Source organism: Salvelinus sp. IW2-2015, linkage group LG11 (assembly GCF_002910315.2).
Source record: "Salvelinus sp. IW2-2015 linkage group LG11, ASM291031v2, whole genome shotgun sequence".
Taxonomy (NCBI): domain Eukaryota; kingdom Metazoa; phylum Chordata; class Actinopteri; order Salmoniformes; family Salmonidae; genus Salvelinus; species Salvelinus sp. IW2-2015.
Window position 1 is genome coordinate 43,154,410 of NC_036851.1, and position 16,513 is coordinate 43,170,922.

General features: G+C 42.7%; 1 protein-coding gene across 1 annotated transcript in view; it reads right to left on the reverse strand.

Moving 5' to 3' along the window:
* The window catches only part of LOC111970443 (plexin-A1-like), a 443,296-nt gene that overhangs the window by 71,090 nt on the left and 355,693 nt on the right, over positions 1 to 16,513 (reverse strand). The window contains exon 17 of the mRNA XM_023997171.3: positions 11,031 to 11,198. Coding sequence (XP_023852939.1) covers positions 11,031 to 11,198 — 168 coding nt within the window. The remainder of the gene's footprint in view (positions 1 to 11,030; positions 11,199 to 16,513) is intronic.

Below are 16,513 nucleotides of genomic sequence, written 5' to 3' on the forward strand. Positions count from 1 at the left end.
GCAGTGCTTCTTAAACATTTCCTTGGGGAATCCCAAACATTTCACAATTTTGTTGTAGTCCTGAACTAGCTCACCTGATTCAACTAGTCAAGTGCTTGATGGTTAGTTGGCAAGTTGAATCAGTTGTGCTAGTTCTGGAAAATATCAAATACATGGAACAGCTGGGAGTCCCCGATGAGAGGTTTGACAACCACTGATGTAGGGAACAGGGAGTCATTTTGGACAAATCCCATATCTTCCAGAGAACCATGCGCTTCCCGAATACATTTAATTTTAGTCCAAGTGAAAAAGACCCTCCAGCTATGGCATTAATGTTAATGCCCACTCTCACTGTAGAGTATTTGATCTGTTTTACGCACTCTATCACAGATAATGATGGTAACACTAAGGCTCTTACTTGCATATTAAAAGCTTGTTTAAACTCTAATAGTGCTTTGTGGAAGGGACCAAAATACTTGATTATTACCTCAATGAACACCTCCAATGTCTAAAACCCCAAATTATATTCTCCATCTCAGGCACGTGGTGGTATACTGGATGTGCAGGCTTTTGTTCCAGCCCAGCACTAACACACCTGATTACACTTATCGTGGTCAGAAACAGGTGTGTTACTGCTGGGCTGGAACAAAAGCTTTCACATTCAGACTGTCATTGCTGCTTTCTGACCTTTGTAACCTTCAACCTTTTCAATTCGCCCAACAATGACCAACAGGGGCAGGGGAAACATGGGCAAGATTACAGTCCCCCCCAGACACCCCCTCATAGCCACAGGGTGCTGAACTTTCCAAAACACACTGACGTAACGCAATGTGGCAGACCTGAATTGGTTAGCATGCAGGCTAACTTGTATTAGGCCAACTTGCTCGTCTGGTTAGCATGCAGACTAACTTGTCTTAAGGTTACTACAAACTTCACTCCATTGATCTACGTGCGTGCCCATGGATGGAGTCTTTTGTTAACATGATATCCTCGCCGYTCCCACTTTCATTCACAAGGGGGTGATAGCTTTTGTGAAAGCCAGGAAGAATCGCCTTTCCATCCTAGTAGAAGCTATCTTGCAGCCTGGCTAGCTGGCTTTAGACTGGCTAAAAACATAGCAYGCCAGCTAGCCTTTTCAGCGTCGCAAATCTCCATGTGAAATAATCAGATTTCAAAAAATGTTTTAAATGCCCTGGCACATACTTTTATACTTGCCAGTGTAACCTAAAACATTATCCCAGTTTGAATACACAAGCAGCATATCATTCTCATATCAGCTAAAACTAGAATGTCATCATGTTTGTTCACAGAGAAAAAAGCACATGGCTAGCTAGTTGGCTACAGCAGGTTCTACTATTTCACAATAGCTGTAATCACTAGTTATTACTTATAAACAAATGACCCTTTTGGATGGATTCCTGTTGTTTGGTTTACTGTTTGAGCAGTCGCTGAGATTATATTTGGTTATCAATGCAAAGTAGGCTACTTTGATGAATAGCCTATATAGCCCCCACTGTATTATCAGGTTGTAAAAAAGTATGTTGAATGACAGAGCATATCACAAGGAACCGCCCCTTTTTTGTCGAAAAATGACATTGCAACACTGAATCTTGCGTCAGCTTCAAGATTGTAGTGAGCTTTAGGCCCACCTGCTTGTCTTTGAAGAGCAAAGAGAGGCTGCAGCTGCTCGCCTCCCCTCCACCACACACACACACACACACACACACACACACACACACACACACACACACACACACACACACACACACACACACACACACACACACACACACACACACACACAACACACACATTTTACTGGCCCCCTTAAATGAGGGGATCATTTAAAAACAAAGTTGATAACAAGTTGAGATAGCTGGCCGCTAAACTAATTTAGCAATCTAAAAAATGTTAGCTGACATGGGCTAATTGACTGACTATCAGTGACTGACATAAGAGATGCACAAACAAATTTGTCACACACATACTATTCGAACTCGCAACAGTAAGTTGAGACCCCGAATGAGTGCGGCCCAGGGGCCATCAGTTGCCCATCCATCCCTGGTTTAGAGTAAAGACACTAAATCAAAGACTTGTTACAGACAAAGAGGTCAAAGAGGTAAGAGTGTGTGGTGAGAGTGGTTCAAAAGTAGGTGTTGACTACTACTGAAYCCAGATAACAGTGTGATAATGTTGTGAGAATGTCAAGGCATATCTCCAACCCATTCCTATGTGCCATCTCTGCTGTGCTGTCCTGTCACTGTGATGTTAGCGCAGGCTGAACACCAGTAACTCAGCAGAAGCTGGAAAGTAACAAGTGCGAGTCGTGTCACCAACGTTGCGTAGTGCACGTGTTTTGTCGTATACACTGTTATTGTTTGCAGCGGACGCGGCGACGAAATTAAACACAAGCCGTGATTGGCCGAGAGGAGTAACAGCCAATCCTCTGGGAGCGTTGAGACAAACAGCAAACGAGAAAGCCAGCGAGGTTACTGCCCCTTCTGAGGCTAATACTAAATAATGCTATCAACTTTTTATTTCTTCGTCTTCACTACTTCACACTTCTGTTCCAAATGAGATCGCTCGTCTCCTCGCACTTCTCATCGGTAGTCTGTTGATCGTCTCTCTCCCCGTAGACGTATCAAATTTTACTTGTCACATACATATGGTCAGCAGATGCTAATGCGAGTGTAGCGAAATACTTGTGCTTCTGGTTCCAACAGTGCAGTAATATCTAACAAGTAATGTAACAGTTCCCCCACAACTACCTAACACACACAAATCTAAAAGGGGCTAAAGAGAATATGAAGAAATACAGTTGAAGTCGGAAGTTTACATACACCTTAGCCAAATCAATTTAAACTCCGTTTTTTACAACTCCTGACATTTAATCCTAGTAATAATTCCCTGTCTTAGGTCAGTTAGGATCACCACTATTTTAAGAATGTGAAATGTCAGGATAATAGTAGAGAGAATTATCTTTTTCAGCTTTTTTTTTCTTTCATCACATTCCCAGTGGGTCAGACGTTTACATACACTAAATTAGTATTTGGTAACATTGCCTTTAAATTGTTTAACTTGGGTCAAACATTTCAGGTAGCCTCCCACAAGCTTCCCACAAAAATTTGGGTGAATTGTGGCCCATTCCTCCTGACAGAGCTGGTGTAACTGAGTCAGGTTTGCAGGCCTCCTTACTCGCACAAACTTTTCCGTTCTGCCATCACATTTTCTATGGGATTGAGGTCAGGGCTTTGTGATGGCCACTCCAATACCTTGACTTTGTTGTCCTTAAGCCATTTTGCCACAACTTTGGAAGTATGCTTGGGGTAATTGTCCATTTGGAAGACCCATTTGCGACCAAGCTTTAACTTCCCCACTGATGTACCTCAGGAGGTACATCAGGAGGCTGAAGAAATTCGGCTTGTCACCAAAAGCACTCACAAACTTCTACAGATGCACAATCGAGAGCATCCTGTCGGGCTGTATCACCGCCTGGTACGGCAACTGCTCCGCCCACAACCGTAAGGCTCTCCAGAGGGTAGTGAGGTCTGCAGAACGCACCACCGGGGGCAAACTACCTGCCCTCCAGGACACCTACACCACCCGATGTCACAGGAAGGCCATAAAGATCATCAAGGACAACAACCACCCAAGCCACTGCCTGTTCACCCCGCTATCATCCAGAAGGCGAGGTCAGTACAGGTGCATCAAAGCAGGGACCGAGAGACTGAAAAACAGCTTCTATCTCAAGGCCATCAGACTGTTAAACAGCCACCACTAACATTTAGCGGCCGCTGCCAACATACTGACTCAACTCCAGCCACTTTAAAAATGGGAATTGATGGAAATTATGTAAAAATGTACCACTAGCCACTTTAAACAATGCCACTTAATATAATGTTTACATACCCTACATTACCCATCTCATATGTATATACTGTACTCTATATCATCTACTGCATCTTGCCATCTTATGTAATACATGTACCACTAGCCACTTTAAACTATGCCACTTTATGTTTACATACCCTACAGTACTCATCTCATATGTATATACCGTACTCTATACCATCTACTGCATCTTGCCATGCCGTTCTGTACCATCACTCATTCATATATCTTTATGTACATATTCTTTATCCCTTTACACTTGTGTGTGTGTATAAGGTAGTAGTTGTGGAATTGTTAGGTTAGATTACTGTTGGTTATTACTGCATTGTCGGAACTAGAAGCACAAGCATTTCGCTACACTCGCATTAACATCTGCTAACCATGTGTATGTGACTAATAAAATTTGATTTSATTTGATTTGATGTCTTGAGATGTTGCTTCAATATATCCACATAATTTTCCATCCTCTTGATGCCATCTATTTTGTGAAGTGCACCAGTCCCTCCTGCAGCAAAGCACCCCCACAACATGATCCTGCCACCCCCGTGCTTCACGGTTGGGATTGTGTTCTTCAGCTTGCAAGCTTCCCCATTTTTCCCCCAAACATAATGATGGTCATTATTGCCAAACAGTTGTATTTTTGTTTCATCAGACCAGAGGACATTTCTCCAAAAAGTACGATCTTTGTCCCCATGTGCAGTTGCAAACCGTAGTCTGGGTTTTTTATGGCAGTTTTGGAGCAGTGGCTTCTTCCTTGCTGAGCGGCCTTTCAGGTTATGTTGATATAGGACTCGTTTTACTGTGGATATAGATACTTTTGTACCTGTTTCCTCCAGCATCTTCACAAGGTTCTTAGCTGTTGTTCTGGGATTGATTTGCACTTTTTGCACCTAAGTACTTTCATCTCTAGGAGACAGAACGCATCTCCTTCCTGAGCTGTATGATGGCTCCGTGGTCCCATGGTGTTTATACTTGCATASTATTGTTTGTACATATGAACATGGTACCTTCAGGCGTTTGGAAATTGTTCCCAAGTGTGAACCAGACTTGTGGAGGTCTACAATTTTTTTCTGAGGTCTTGGCTGATTTCTCCATGATGTCAAGCAGAGGCACTGAGATTGAAGGTAGGCCTTGAAATACAGCCACAGGTACACCTCCAATTGACTCAAATTATGACAATTAGCCTATCAGAAGCTTCTAAAGCCATGACATCATTTTCTGAAATGTTCCAAGCTGTTTAAAGGCACAGTCAACTTAGTGTATGTAAACTTCTGACCCACTGGAATTGTGATACAGTGAATTATAAGTGAAATAATCTGTCTGTAAACAATTGTTGGAAAAATGACTTGTGTCATGCACAAAGTAGATGTCCTAGCCAACTTGACAAAACTATAGTTTGTTAAAAATAAATTTGTGGAGTGGTTGAAAAACKAGTTTTAATGACTCCAACCTAAGTGTATGTAAACTTCCGACTTCAACTGTAAACATATGGATGAGCAATGGTCGAGTGGCATAGGCAAAGTGCAATAGATGGTATAAAAAAACAGTATATACATATGATATGACTAATGTAAGATATGTATACATTATTAAAGTGGCATTATTTAAAGTGGCATTGTTTAAAATGAATAGTGATCCATTTGTCTTCATCACACTGTCTGTGTGGGTGGACCATTTCAGTTTCTCGTTGATGTGTGCGCCGAGTAACTTAAAACTTTCCACTTTCTCCACTGCTGTCCCTAGTATGTGGATAGGGGGATGCTCCCTCTGCTGTTTCATGAAGTCCATGATCATCTCCTTTGTTTTGTTGACATTGAGTGAGACATTGTTTTCCTGACACCACACTCTGAGTGCCCTCACCTCCTCCCTGTAGGCTGTCTCATCGTTGTTGGTAATCAAGCGGGGCGGCCTGCCACTGAAGTGGGTCTAGGGTGGCCGGTAAGGTGAAGGTGATCTGACCCTTGACTAGTCTCTCATAGCACTTCATGATGACAGAAGTGAGTGCTACGGGGCGGTAGTCATTTAGTTCAGTTATCTGAGGACGTGGCTAGGGATGTCGGCTGGGACAGCAGCCCTGCGAGGGTTAACACGTCTAAATGTTTTACTCACGGCGGCCACAGAGAAGGAGAGGGGGGCGCAGTACTTGTTAGCGGGCCGCGACGGTGGTTTGTTTGGAAGTGTGACGTCGGTGTCCGTGACGTGGCTGGTTTTCTTTTTGTAGTCCGTGATTTCCTGTAGACCCTGCCACATACGTCTTGTGTCTGAGCCATTGAATTGCGACTCCACTTTGTCCCTGTACCGGCATTTCGCTTGTTTGATTGCCTTGCGGGGGGAATAACTACACTGTTTATATTCAGGCATATTCCCAGACCTCTTTCCATGGTTAAATGCAGTGGTTCGCGCTTTCAGTTTTGTGTGAATGGCACCACCCATCCACGGTTTCTGGTTAGGATAGATTTTAATAGTCACAGTGGGTACAACATCTTCAATGCACTTCTTTATAAATCCACTCACCAAGTCAGCGTATGTTATTCTCTGAGGCTGACCGGAACATATCCCAGTCCACGTGATCAACACAATCTTGAAGCGTGGATTCCGATTGGTCAAACAGTGTTGAATGGTTCTAGTTACGGGTACATCCTGTTTGAGTGTCTGCCTATAAGATGGTAGGAGCAAGATGGCGCCGTAGTCGGATTTGCCAAAGGGAGGGCGGGGCAGGGCTTTGTATGCATCACAGAAGTTACAGTAGCAGTGGTCTAGTGTATTATCCCCACCTGTAGTGCAATCAATATGCTGATTTAGATTTCAAATTTGCTTTGTTAAAATCCCTAGCTACAATAAATGCATCCTCAGGATATATGGTTTCCAGTTTACATAGAGTCCAGTGAAGTTCCTTTAAGGCTATCTTGGTGTCTGCTTGAGGGGGAATGTACACAGCTGTGACGATAACTGACGAGAATTCTCTTGGAAGGTAACATGGCCGGCATTTGATGTGAGGAATTCTAGGTCGGGTGAGCAGAAGGACTTGAGTTCCTGTATGTTGTTATGATTACACCATGAGTCGTTAATCATGTAGCATACACCCCCGCCCTTCCTCTTCCAAGAGAGGTGTGTATCTCTGTCGGTGCGACGCATGGAGAAGCCCGGTGGCTGAACTGATTCCGACAACATATCCCGAGACAGCCATGTTTCCGTGAAACGGAGAACGTTACAATCTCTGATGTCTCTGGAAGGCAACCCCCTTGCTCGGATTTTGTCTACCTTGTTGTCAAGAGACTGGACATTGGCGAGTAGTATACTCGCGAGCGGTGAGCGATGTGCACATCTACGGAGCCTGACAAGGAGGCCGCTCTGTCTGCCCCCGCCGTTGTCTTGGGTCGGCTTCTGGGATTAGATCCATTGTCCTGGGTGGTGGTCCAAACAGAGGATCCACTTCGGGAAAGTCGTATTCCTGGTCGTAATGTTGGTAAGTTGACATCGCTCTTATATCCAATAGTTCTACCCGACTGTATGTAATAAGACTTAAGATTTCCCGGGGTAACAATGTAAGAAATAATACATAAAAAAGCTAAATACTGAATAGTTTCCTAAGGACTCGATGCGAGGCAACCATGTCTGTCGGCGCCAACTACCCACCGTGATGTCTCCATGGTGGTTTGTTCCGTTCCCCCTAGCGACTGACTGCCATTTTGTGTCTCGCGGCTTCAGGTCTGTTTTGGCGCCCTTGAGACGCAACTGCCAAATCATCAAAAAGCACTTGGAAATACTTTGTGCTTACTTACTCCAGGGTAGCCATTTTATTTTTTTGTATTTTTTTCCCAAGTGGTTGCTGTTTTTTCTCCCACCAAAGCTATTCAAAGAGCACTGCTTACTTGTCTCTGAGCAACACAGCTTATTCAGAGCCTATTCAAATTAAGTTTCCTCTAGGTACAGATCTAGGATCAGATTCCCCTCCCTCAAACCTAACCTTAACCATTAGCGGGGGAAATCCAAACTGACCCAGGATCAGCATCTAGGGTCAATTTCACCTTGTGAGTGCACATTGTGTCCTCACCTGGATCCACTCCCCATTGAACTTGTTTTCAATCTACAATCTCTGTGTCCTTATAAGCAACTATAAATGCATATTAAAAGGTGCACTTCATACATTTTTTAATTCATATCCATGTGCAGCAGCACCATACATGTAGTAAAACATATGAGTTTTCAGTTGAAAAGGGGAAAGGGGAAAGGGGGATACCTAGTCAGTTGTACAACTGAATGCTTTCAACTGAAATGTGTCTTCTGCATTTAAACCAACCCCTCTGAATCAGAGAAGTGTGGGGGGCTGCCTTAATCGACATACAGTGCTCAGGGGCAGAATGACAGATTAATACCTTGTCAGCTCGGGGATTCGATCCAGCAACCTTTCGGTTACTGGCCCAACGCTCTAACACCAAGGCTACCTGCCGCCAGTTTAAGTGTCCCTTTAATACCTATTATGTACAGTATTTAAAATGCATTGCAAGACAGGTGGCACAGAGCGTATATATCACTTCTGTGAAATACATTGTGTCAGAAATATTTATATAGTATGTATAAACTGTAAGTAGAAGACTAAGTGTTGTTGTTCATTAGTTTACTCCAATTTAAACAGGGGTGGTAAGTCATGTTTGGACACACCTACTCATTCAAGGGTTTCTCTTTATTTTCACTATTTTCTACATTGTAAAATAACAGTGAAGACATCAAAACTATGAAATAACATATATGGAATGACGTAGTAACCAAAAAAGTGTTCAACAAAAGATGGTTGAGATTATTCAAAGCAGCCACCCTTTGCCTTAATGATAGCTTTGCACTCTCTTGGCATTCTCTCAACCAGCTTCACCTGGAATGCTTTTCCCACAGTCTTGAAGAAGTTCCCACATATGCTGAGCACTTGTTGGCTGCTTTTCCTTCACCATGCGGTCCAACTCCTCCCAAACCATCTCAATTGGGTTGAAGTCAGGTGATTGTGTAGGCCAGGTCATCTGATGCAGCACACCATCACTCTCATTCTTGGTCAAATAGCCCTTACACATGCTGGAGGTGTGTGGGTTCATTGTCCTGTGGAAAAACAAATTATAGTCCTACTAAGCGCAAACCAGATGGGATGGCGTATTGCTGCAGAATGCTGTGGTAGCTATGCTGGTTTAGTATGCCTTGAATTCTAAATAAATCACTGAAGGTGTCACCAGTAAAGCACCCGCACACCATCACACCTCCTCCTCTGTGCTTCACGGTGGGAACCACAGATGCAAAGATAATTTGTTCACCTACTCTGCATCTCACAAAGACACAGAGGTTGGAACCAAAAATCTTACATTTGAACTAATCATATGAAAGGACATATTTCCACTAGTCTTGTGTTCTTGGCTCGTGTTTCTTGGCCCAAGCAAGTCTCTTCTTCTGATTGGTGTCCTTTAGTAGTGGTTTCTTTGCAGCAATTTGACCATGAAGGCCTGATTCACGCAGTCTCCTCTGAACAGTTGATGTTGAGATGTGTCTATTACTTGAATCTGTGAAGCATTTATTTTAACTGCAATTTGTGAGGCTGGTAACTCTAATGAACGTATCCTCTGCAGCAGAGGTAACTGAGTCTTCCTTTCCTGTGGCAGTCCTTATGAGAGCCAGTTTCATCATAGCGCTTGATGAAAAACAGCTTCTATCTCAAGGCCATCAGACTGTTAAACAGCCACCACTAACATTGAGTGGCTGCTGCCATACATGTAAAAAATGTATCACTAGCCACTTTAAACAATGCCACTTAAAATAATGTTTACATACCCTACATTACGCATCTCATATGTATATACTGTACTCTATACCACCTACTGCATCTTGCCATCTTTATGTAATACATGTATCACTAGCCACTTTAAACAATGCCACTTAATATAATGTTTACATACCCTACATTACGCATCTCATATGTATATACTGTACTCGATACCATCTACTGCATCTTGCCTATGCCGTTCTGTACCAACACTCATTCATATATCTTTATGTACATATTCTTCATCCCTTTACACTTGTGTGTATAAGGTATCTGTTGTGAAATTGTTAGGTTAGATTACTCGTTGGTTATTACTGCATTGTCGGAACTAGAAGCACAAGCATTTCGCTACACTCGCATTAACATCTGCATGTGACAAATAAAATTGGATTTGATTTGATTTGGTTTTTGCGACTGCAGAATTGACTGACCGTCATGTCTTAAAGTAATGATGGACTGTCGTTTCTCTTTGCTTATTTGAGCTGTTCTTGCCATAATATGGACTTGGTCTTTTACCAAATAGGGCTATCTTCTGTATACCACCCCTCCCTTGTCACAACACAACTGATTTGCTCAAACGCATTAAGGAAAGAAATTCCACAAATTAACATTTAACAAGGCACACCTGTTAAATGCATTCCAGGTGACTACCTCATGAAGCTGGTTGAGAGAATGCCAAGTGTTTGCAAAGCTGTCATCAAGGCAAAGGGTGGCTACTTTGAATAATCTCAACCAGCTTTTGTTTAACACTTTTTTGGTTACTACATGATTCCATTTGGGTCTCCCAAGTGGCGCAGCGATCTAAGGCACTGCATCTCAGTGCTAGAGGAGTCACTACAGACCCTGGTTTGATACCAAACTGTATCACAACCAGCCGTGATTGGGAGTCCCATAGTGCGTTGCACAATTGGACCAGTGTCTTCCAGGTTAGGGTTTGGCCGGGGTAGGCTGTCATTACTATTTCCGGGAGCATCAACAGTGTTATCTGCCTACCTGGTAGCTACTGGTTTACATTCAGATAAAATTGAGAAATGAACTCAACTCAGTTTTTCTAGATCATTCTATCGAGCCCATTTTGCATCAGAATCCACTTCCTGCTCTGCACACAGCTTGTGTTTGTTCATAAATATTGCCGCAGCAAACTGTCACGCCACATTGTCTCATTTGAATAAGTCAGTGAGTATTTATACAGTCTTTGCATCGACTGCAGTACAAACTACAGGCGTAATTACACCTATCCATTCCTTTCAGATCTCTACATAGAATTAAAACACAAATTAAACTGTATTGTCCAACAAAAGATCTAAAGCAATCTGTTAAGACCAGTTAAGACCAGTACCATTCAGTTTAAGACCCTCACCTAGCGATGCTCCAGTCAGGTTCGATCTTAAAGATGGTGGGGTCATCGGTGTAGTTGAATTTGACCTCTGGGTTTCTGAGCTCAGCTGAGTTGATGTCCACCATGACGGGGGTACCTCCAGGACTCTGACCCGCCGGGGTCACACACACCATCTCCCTGGCACTCCGCCTGGAAGGGAAGAGGGAGTGTGTAACATGAAGGAAAAGCATGTCATACATACACACACACACGCTCTAACTAAGATGAGGGCCACACGAGGCACACTCACACACAGAGACAAAAAAAATAACACCACACGTAACCTCTGCTCTGTAAAGATCTTCAACAATGCTAAACATGACACACACACACACCCAACCACACAAGAACTCTAAGGGAGTTTTCACACATTGTTCTGAGCTATACTTTGAGTCATAGTTCGGTTATTTGTATTTTTTTTATTTTGTCTGTTTGGTTTTACATTACCAAATATCAAACGAACTAAAATGCCTAAACAAAACCACCTTTTCTTGAAAGTCATTCGTTTATTGGATAAAAATGCTCAAGTTAAATCGATCTATGACTATCAAAAAGCATAACTTGTGTGTCCCAAACTTCATATTACTGTCGCTTTTGTCTTCCAACAACATCCGGGAGGAAAAAGCGTAATAGAAACTAACTGTGACTTGAATAATGAATTTATTCAGTAGACTATATCCCTGGTACAGACCCAGTCTCCCCAAATCTGCACTGGATGCGCTCATAAATGCATTGCTACTCAAAGAATGTTTCAGAGATATGAAGTTATGGTACTGCATGCATTTCATAAAATGCTTTCAGTCAAACAACCACTAATACTGTGCGCCTCTGGTTATTGTCCTGTGTTTGGTCTGGACTGCATTCTCACCTGCAGCCAACCGCACCATGGTATGAAATCGGACCGAGACCACCCTTTTTGAGTGAACCACGGTGCGTTGTTTAGTGCGCTCCCGAGGGCTGATAGTGTTCACCAGTCCAAATGAACCGAACTAAGTGGGAAAACACTCCCGATGTTCAGAAAAAAACCTCCAAACCAATTTGGTGTGAAAGCCCCATAGGAGCGCCAAGAACAGCAGTCTATTTCTCCCTGACTGATCTGGAGTGTCATCCGTCTATTTCTCCCTGACTGATCTGGAGTGTCAGCCGTCTATTTCTCCCTGACTGATCTGGAGTGTCAGCCGTCTATTTCTCTCTGACTGATCTGGAGTGGAAGCAGTCGCTTTCTCCCTGATTGATCTGGAGTGGCAGCCTTCTCCCTGACTGATATGAAGTGGCAGCAGTCTCAGAGACTGCCGGTCATCACAATGTGATGCAACCTCCCCCGACATGCAGCCAGCTGTGCTGTGTTATGAAAGTTTTTTGTGGTTTGGCTTTGTTAGCCAAACGTTGCACTCTGCAGAGTAGGTTACTTCCAACACCTTGACAAAATGTTGTGTTGGCAAAGCAGACATCCAAAAGATGTAGTACGTGTTTGTACATCAGTATAATGTGAGGGATCCTGTGACTGTATTGTGTGTTTGTGTGTTTGTTTTTGTGCGTGTGCGTGTGCGTGTGTGTGTGTAAATGTTTTCCTACATTATCAGGACAAGAATGTCCTGACAAGAGACCAGAACATTTTGAAAAGTCTGGACTGTTTTCATGACCAGAATTTGTTAAAATTCTATTTTAGGCATAAGGGTTAGGTTTAGGGTTTGGTTTCACCAAGTCCAAGACCTGTTGAAGCCGCATTGAATAACAGATTCATTACATGGAGAATCAGAAAGTTCCACCCAAAAAATCTAAAGGAAGTTTGTTCTGAAGTGTCTGTCCTATATCTGAGAGATATAAGAAAGATTGGGATATTTTAGTTTATTTTTTTACATGCATTTAACCCTTTGTTATTGGCTCTAAACAGTCTAAGCCCTGTATAAGCAGAGGGAGGGGGTTCTACTAAGCCATCTGGAATTGTTTTAACATCATATCAAGGATCATTTTACAATTTCATTTTCAATTTTAAGACCCCTTGAAGCATAAAAAATATAAATAAAAAAGAATACCTTTTTATTTGACTTGGCTTTACTGCTATTAGCCCATACAMATGCATTGGATAACAGAGTCACTACATGGAACAGATAGTCCCCTCAGTTTCTGTCTTATATCTGAGAAATATTTTTCATGTATTTAACCCCTTATTTTTGGCACTAAACAGTCTCCCTATGTAGTGCATTCAGAACGTTTTCAGACCCCTTAACATTTTCCACATTTTGTTACGTTACAGCCTTATTCTAAAATTGATTAAATGTTTTTTTTCTTCATCAATCTACACACAATGCCCCATAATGACGATGCGAAATACATGTTTTTAGAAATGTTCTTTTAAAATACCAGATTTACATAAGTATTCAGACCCTTTGCTATGGGACTCAAAATTGAGCTCAGGTGCATCCTGTTTCCATTGATCATCCTTGATTGGAGTCCACCTGTGGTAAATTCATGATTGGACATGTTTTAAAATTGCACACACCTGTCTATATAAGGTCCCACAGTTGACAGTGCATGTCAGAGCAAAAATCAGGTCATGAGGTTGAAGGAATTGTCAGTAGAGCTCCGAGACAGGATTGTGTCAAAGCACAGATCTGGGGRAGGGTASCAAAAACATTCTGCAGCATTGAATGTCCCCAAGAGCACAGTGGCCTCCATAATTCTTAAATGGAAGAAGTTTGGAACCAACAATACTCTTTCTAGAGCAGGCCGCCCGGCCAAACTGAGCAATTGGGAGAGAAGGGCCTTAGTCATGGAGGTGACCAAGAACCTGGTGGTCACTCTGACAGAACTCCAGAGTTCCTCTGTGGAGATGGAAGAACCATCCAGAAGGACAACCATTTCTGCAACCTTCCACCAATCACTCCTCAGTAAAAGGAACATGACAGCCTGTTTGGAGTTTGCCAAAAGGCACCTAAAGGACTCAGACCATGATTGACCAAGATAGAACTCTAGAAGCGTTACGTTTGGAGGAAACCTGGCACCATCCCTGCTGTGAAGCATGAGTGACAGCATCATGCTGTGGGGATGTTTTTCAGTGGCAGGGACTGGGAGACTAGTCAGGATCGAGGGAAAGATAAATGGAACAAAGTCCAGAGAGATCATTGATGAAAACCTGCTCTAGAAGGCTCAGGACCTCAGACTGGGGCAAGGTTCACATTCTAACAGGAAAATGACCCTAAGCACACAGCCAAGACAACGCAGGAGTAACTTCGGGACAAGTCTCTGAGTGGCCCAGCGAGAGCCCGGAATTGAACCCGATTGAACATCTCTGGAGAGACCTGAAAATAGCTGTGCAGTGATGCTCCCCATCCAACCTGACAGAGCTTGAGAGGATCTGTAGAGAAGAATGGGAGAAACTCCCCAAATACAGGTGTGCCAAGCGTGTAGCGTCATTGCCAATAAGAGGCTGTAATCGCTGTCAAAGGTGCTTCAACAAAGTACTGAGTCCTTTAGCAAAAAATCTACAAATAAAACCGTTTTTGTGTCATTATAGGGTATAGTGTGTAGATTGATGAGAGAAAAAAGAATTCAATCCATTTTGGAATAAGGCTGTACTTTCCGAATGGACTGTACTTCCTTTCATTTTTCCAACTGGTACYGGGGGATCTTCAGATGAGTCATTTTGGCCTGTGGGTGTCCTAGAGCAAAACAACCAACATGTACGTGTTTGTGAGTCTCACCTTCCCACGGAGGAGGCACAGCGTGTAGCCCAAACTATTTTGGTTGCTACAGAAAGAAGTTGGCAGATTGGCTGTACCAACTTCAGATGGATCCCACGATGTTGTGGGGGTCGTAGAGCAAAACAGAGAACACAATCGTGTTCTTGAGAAGCCAAACCGTTCAGACGCTACAGACAAATTTTGGATGTCTCATGGTCTGACAAACACTGCTCGAGCTCTATCATCTTTCCCCGCAGATGCGGAAGTGCGACATAGGCGGATGCGGTGGATTGAGACACATCCAATGCAAATAACAGATCTCTAGCTTAAACTGACAGATTTTTATGGGGAGTTTTTTATTATGCTAATTAGATTTATGAGGGGGCGCAGATGTGGACCTTAGGGTTAAGGTTAGGAGTTCAGGTTTTGGGGTTAAAGTTTTGGGTTTAGGGAAAATAGCATTTTGAATGGAAATACAAATTCACGTCAAAAAAGCTATGTGTGTGGGTGTGGAGGTATGTGTGTTCAGGCTGTATGTGTGTGTATATTTGAATTTATCAAGGATCCCCAACAGTTCCTGCCAAGGCAGCAGCTACTCTTCCTGGAGTCCAGCAACATTAAGGCAGTTATATACAATTTAAAAAGTGATATGACATTACATTTCACAACACTTTCACAAAACATTGTGTTCCCTTAGGGGACTACTCTACTACCACATACCTACAATACAAAATCCATGTGTACCTGTGTGTTGAGTGTGTGTTTTATCATGTGAATGTATGTGCCAGCGCTTGTCTGCGTATGCATGTATCTGTGCCTGTGTGTGTGTCTCTTCACAGTCCCCACTGTTCCATAAGATGTATTTGTATCTGTTTTTTAAATCTGATTCTACTGCTTGCATCAGTTACCTGATGTGGAATAGAGTTCCATTTAGCCATGGCTCTATGTAGTACTGTGCGCCTCCCATAGTCTGTTCTTGACTTGGGGATTGTGAAGAGACCTTTGGTGGCATGTCTTGTGGGGTATGCAACTGAACAATAGTCTAGTTGTGACAAAACTAGGGCTTGTAGGACCTTCCTTGTTGATAGTATTGTTAAAAAGGCATAGCAGCGCTCATTATGGACAGACTTCTCCCCATCTTAGCTACAGTTCTATAAACATGTTTTGACCATGACAGTACACAATCCAGGGTTACTCCAAGCAGCTTAGTCACCTAGTGAATGATTTGTCCCAAATACAGTGCTTTTATTTTTTTAATTTTATTTAGGACTAGCTTATTCCTTGCCACCCATTCTGAAATGAATTGCAGCTCTTTTTTAAGTGTTGCAGTGATTTAACTCGCTGTAATAGCGGACGTGTATAGTGTTGAGTCATTCGCATACATAGACTTTACTCAAAGCCAGTGGCATGTCATTAGTAAAAAGTAAAAAGGGGCCTAGACAGCTGCCCTGGGGAATTCCTGATTCTACCTGGATTATSTTGGAGAGGCTTCCATTAAAGAACACCCTCTGTGTTCTGTTAGACAGGTAACTCTTTGCCCACAATAAAGCAGGGAGTGTAAAGCCATAACACACGTTTTTCTATCTGCAGACTATGATCGATAATGTCAAAAGCCACACTGAAGTCTAACAAAATGGTTCCCACAATCTTTTTATCAACAATTTCTCTCAGCCAATCATCAGTCATGATTGTGCCCTGCTTGTTGAATGTCCTTCCCCATAAGCATGCTGAAAGTCGGTTGTCAATTTGTTTACAGTAAAATAGCATTGTATCTTGTCCCAA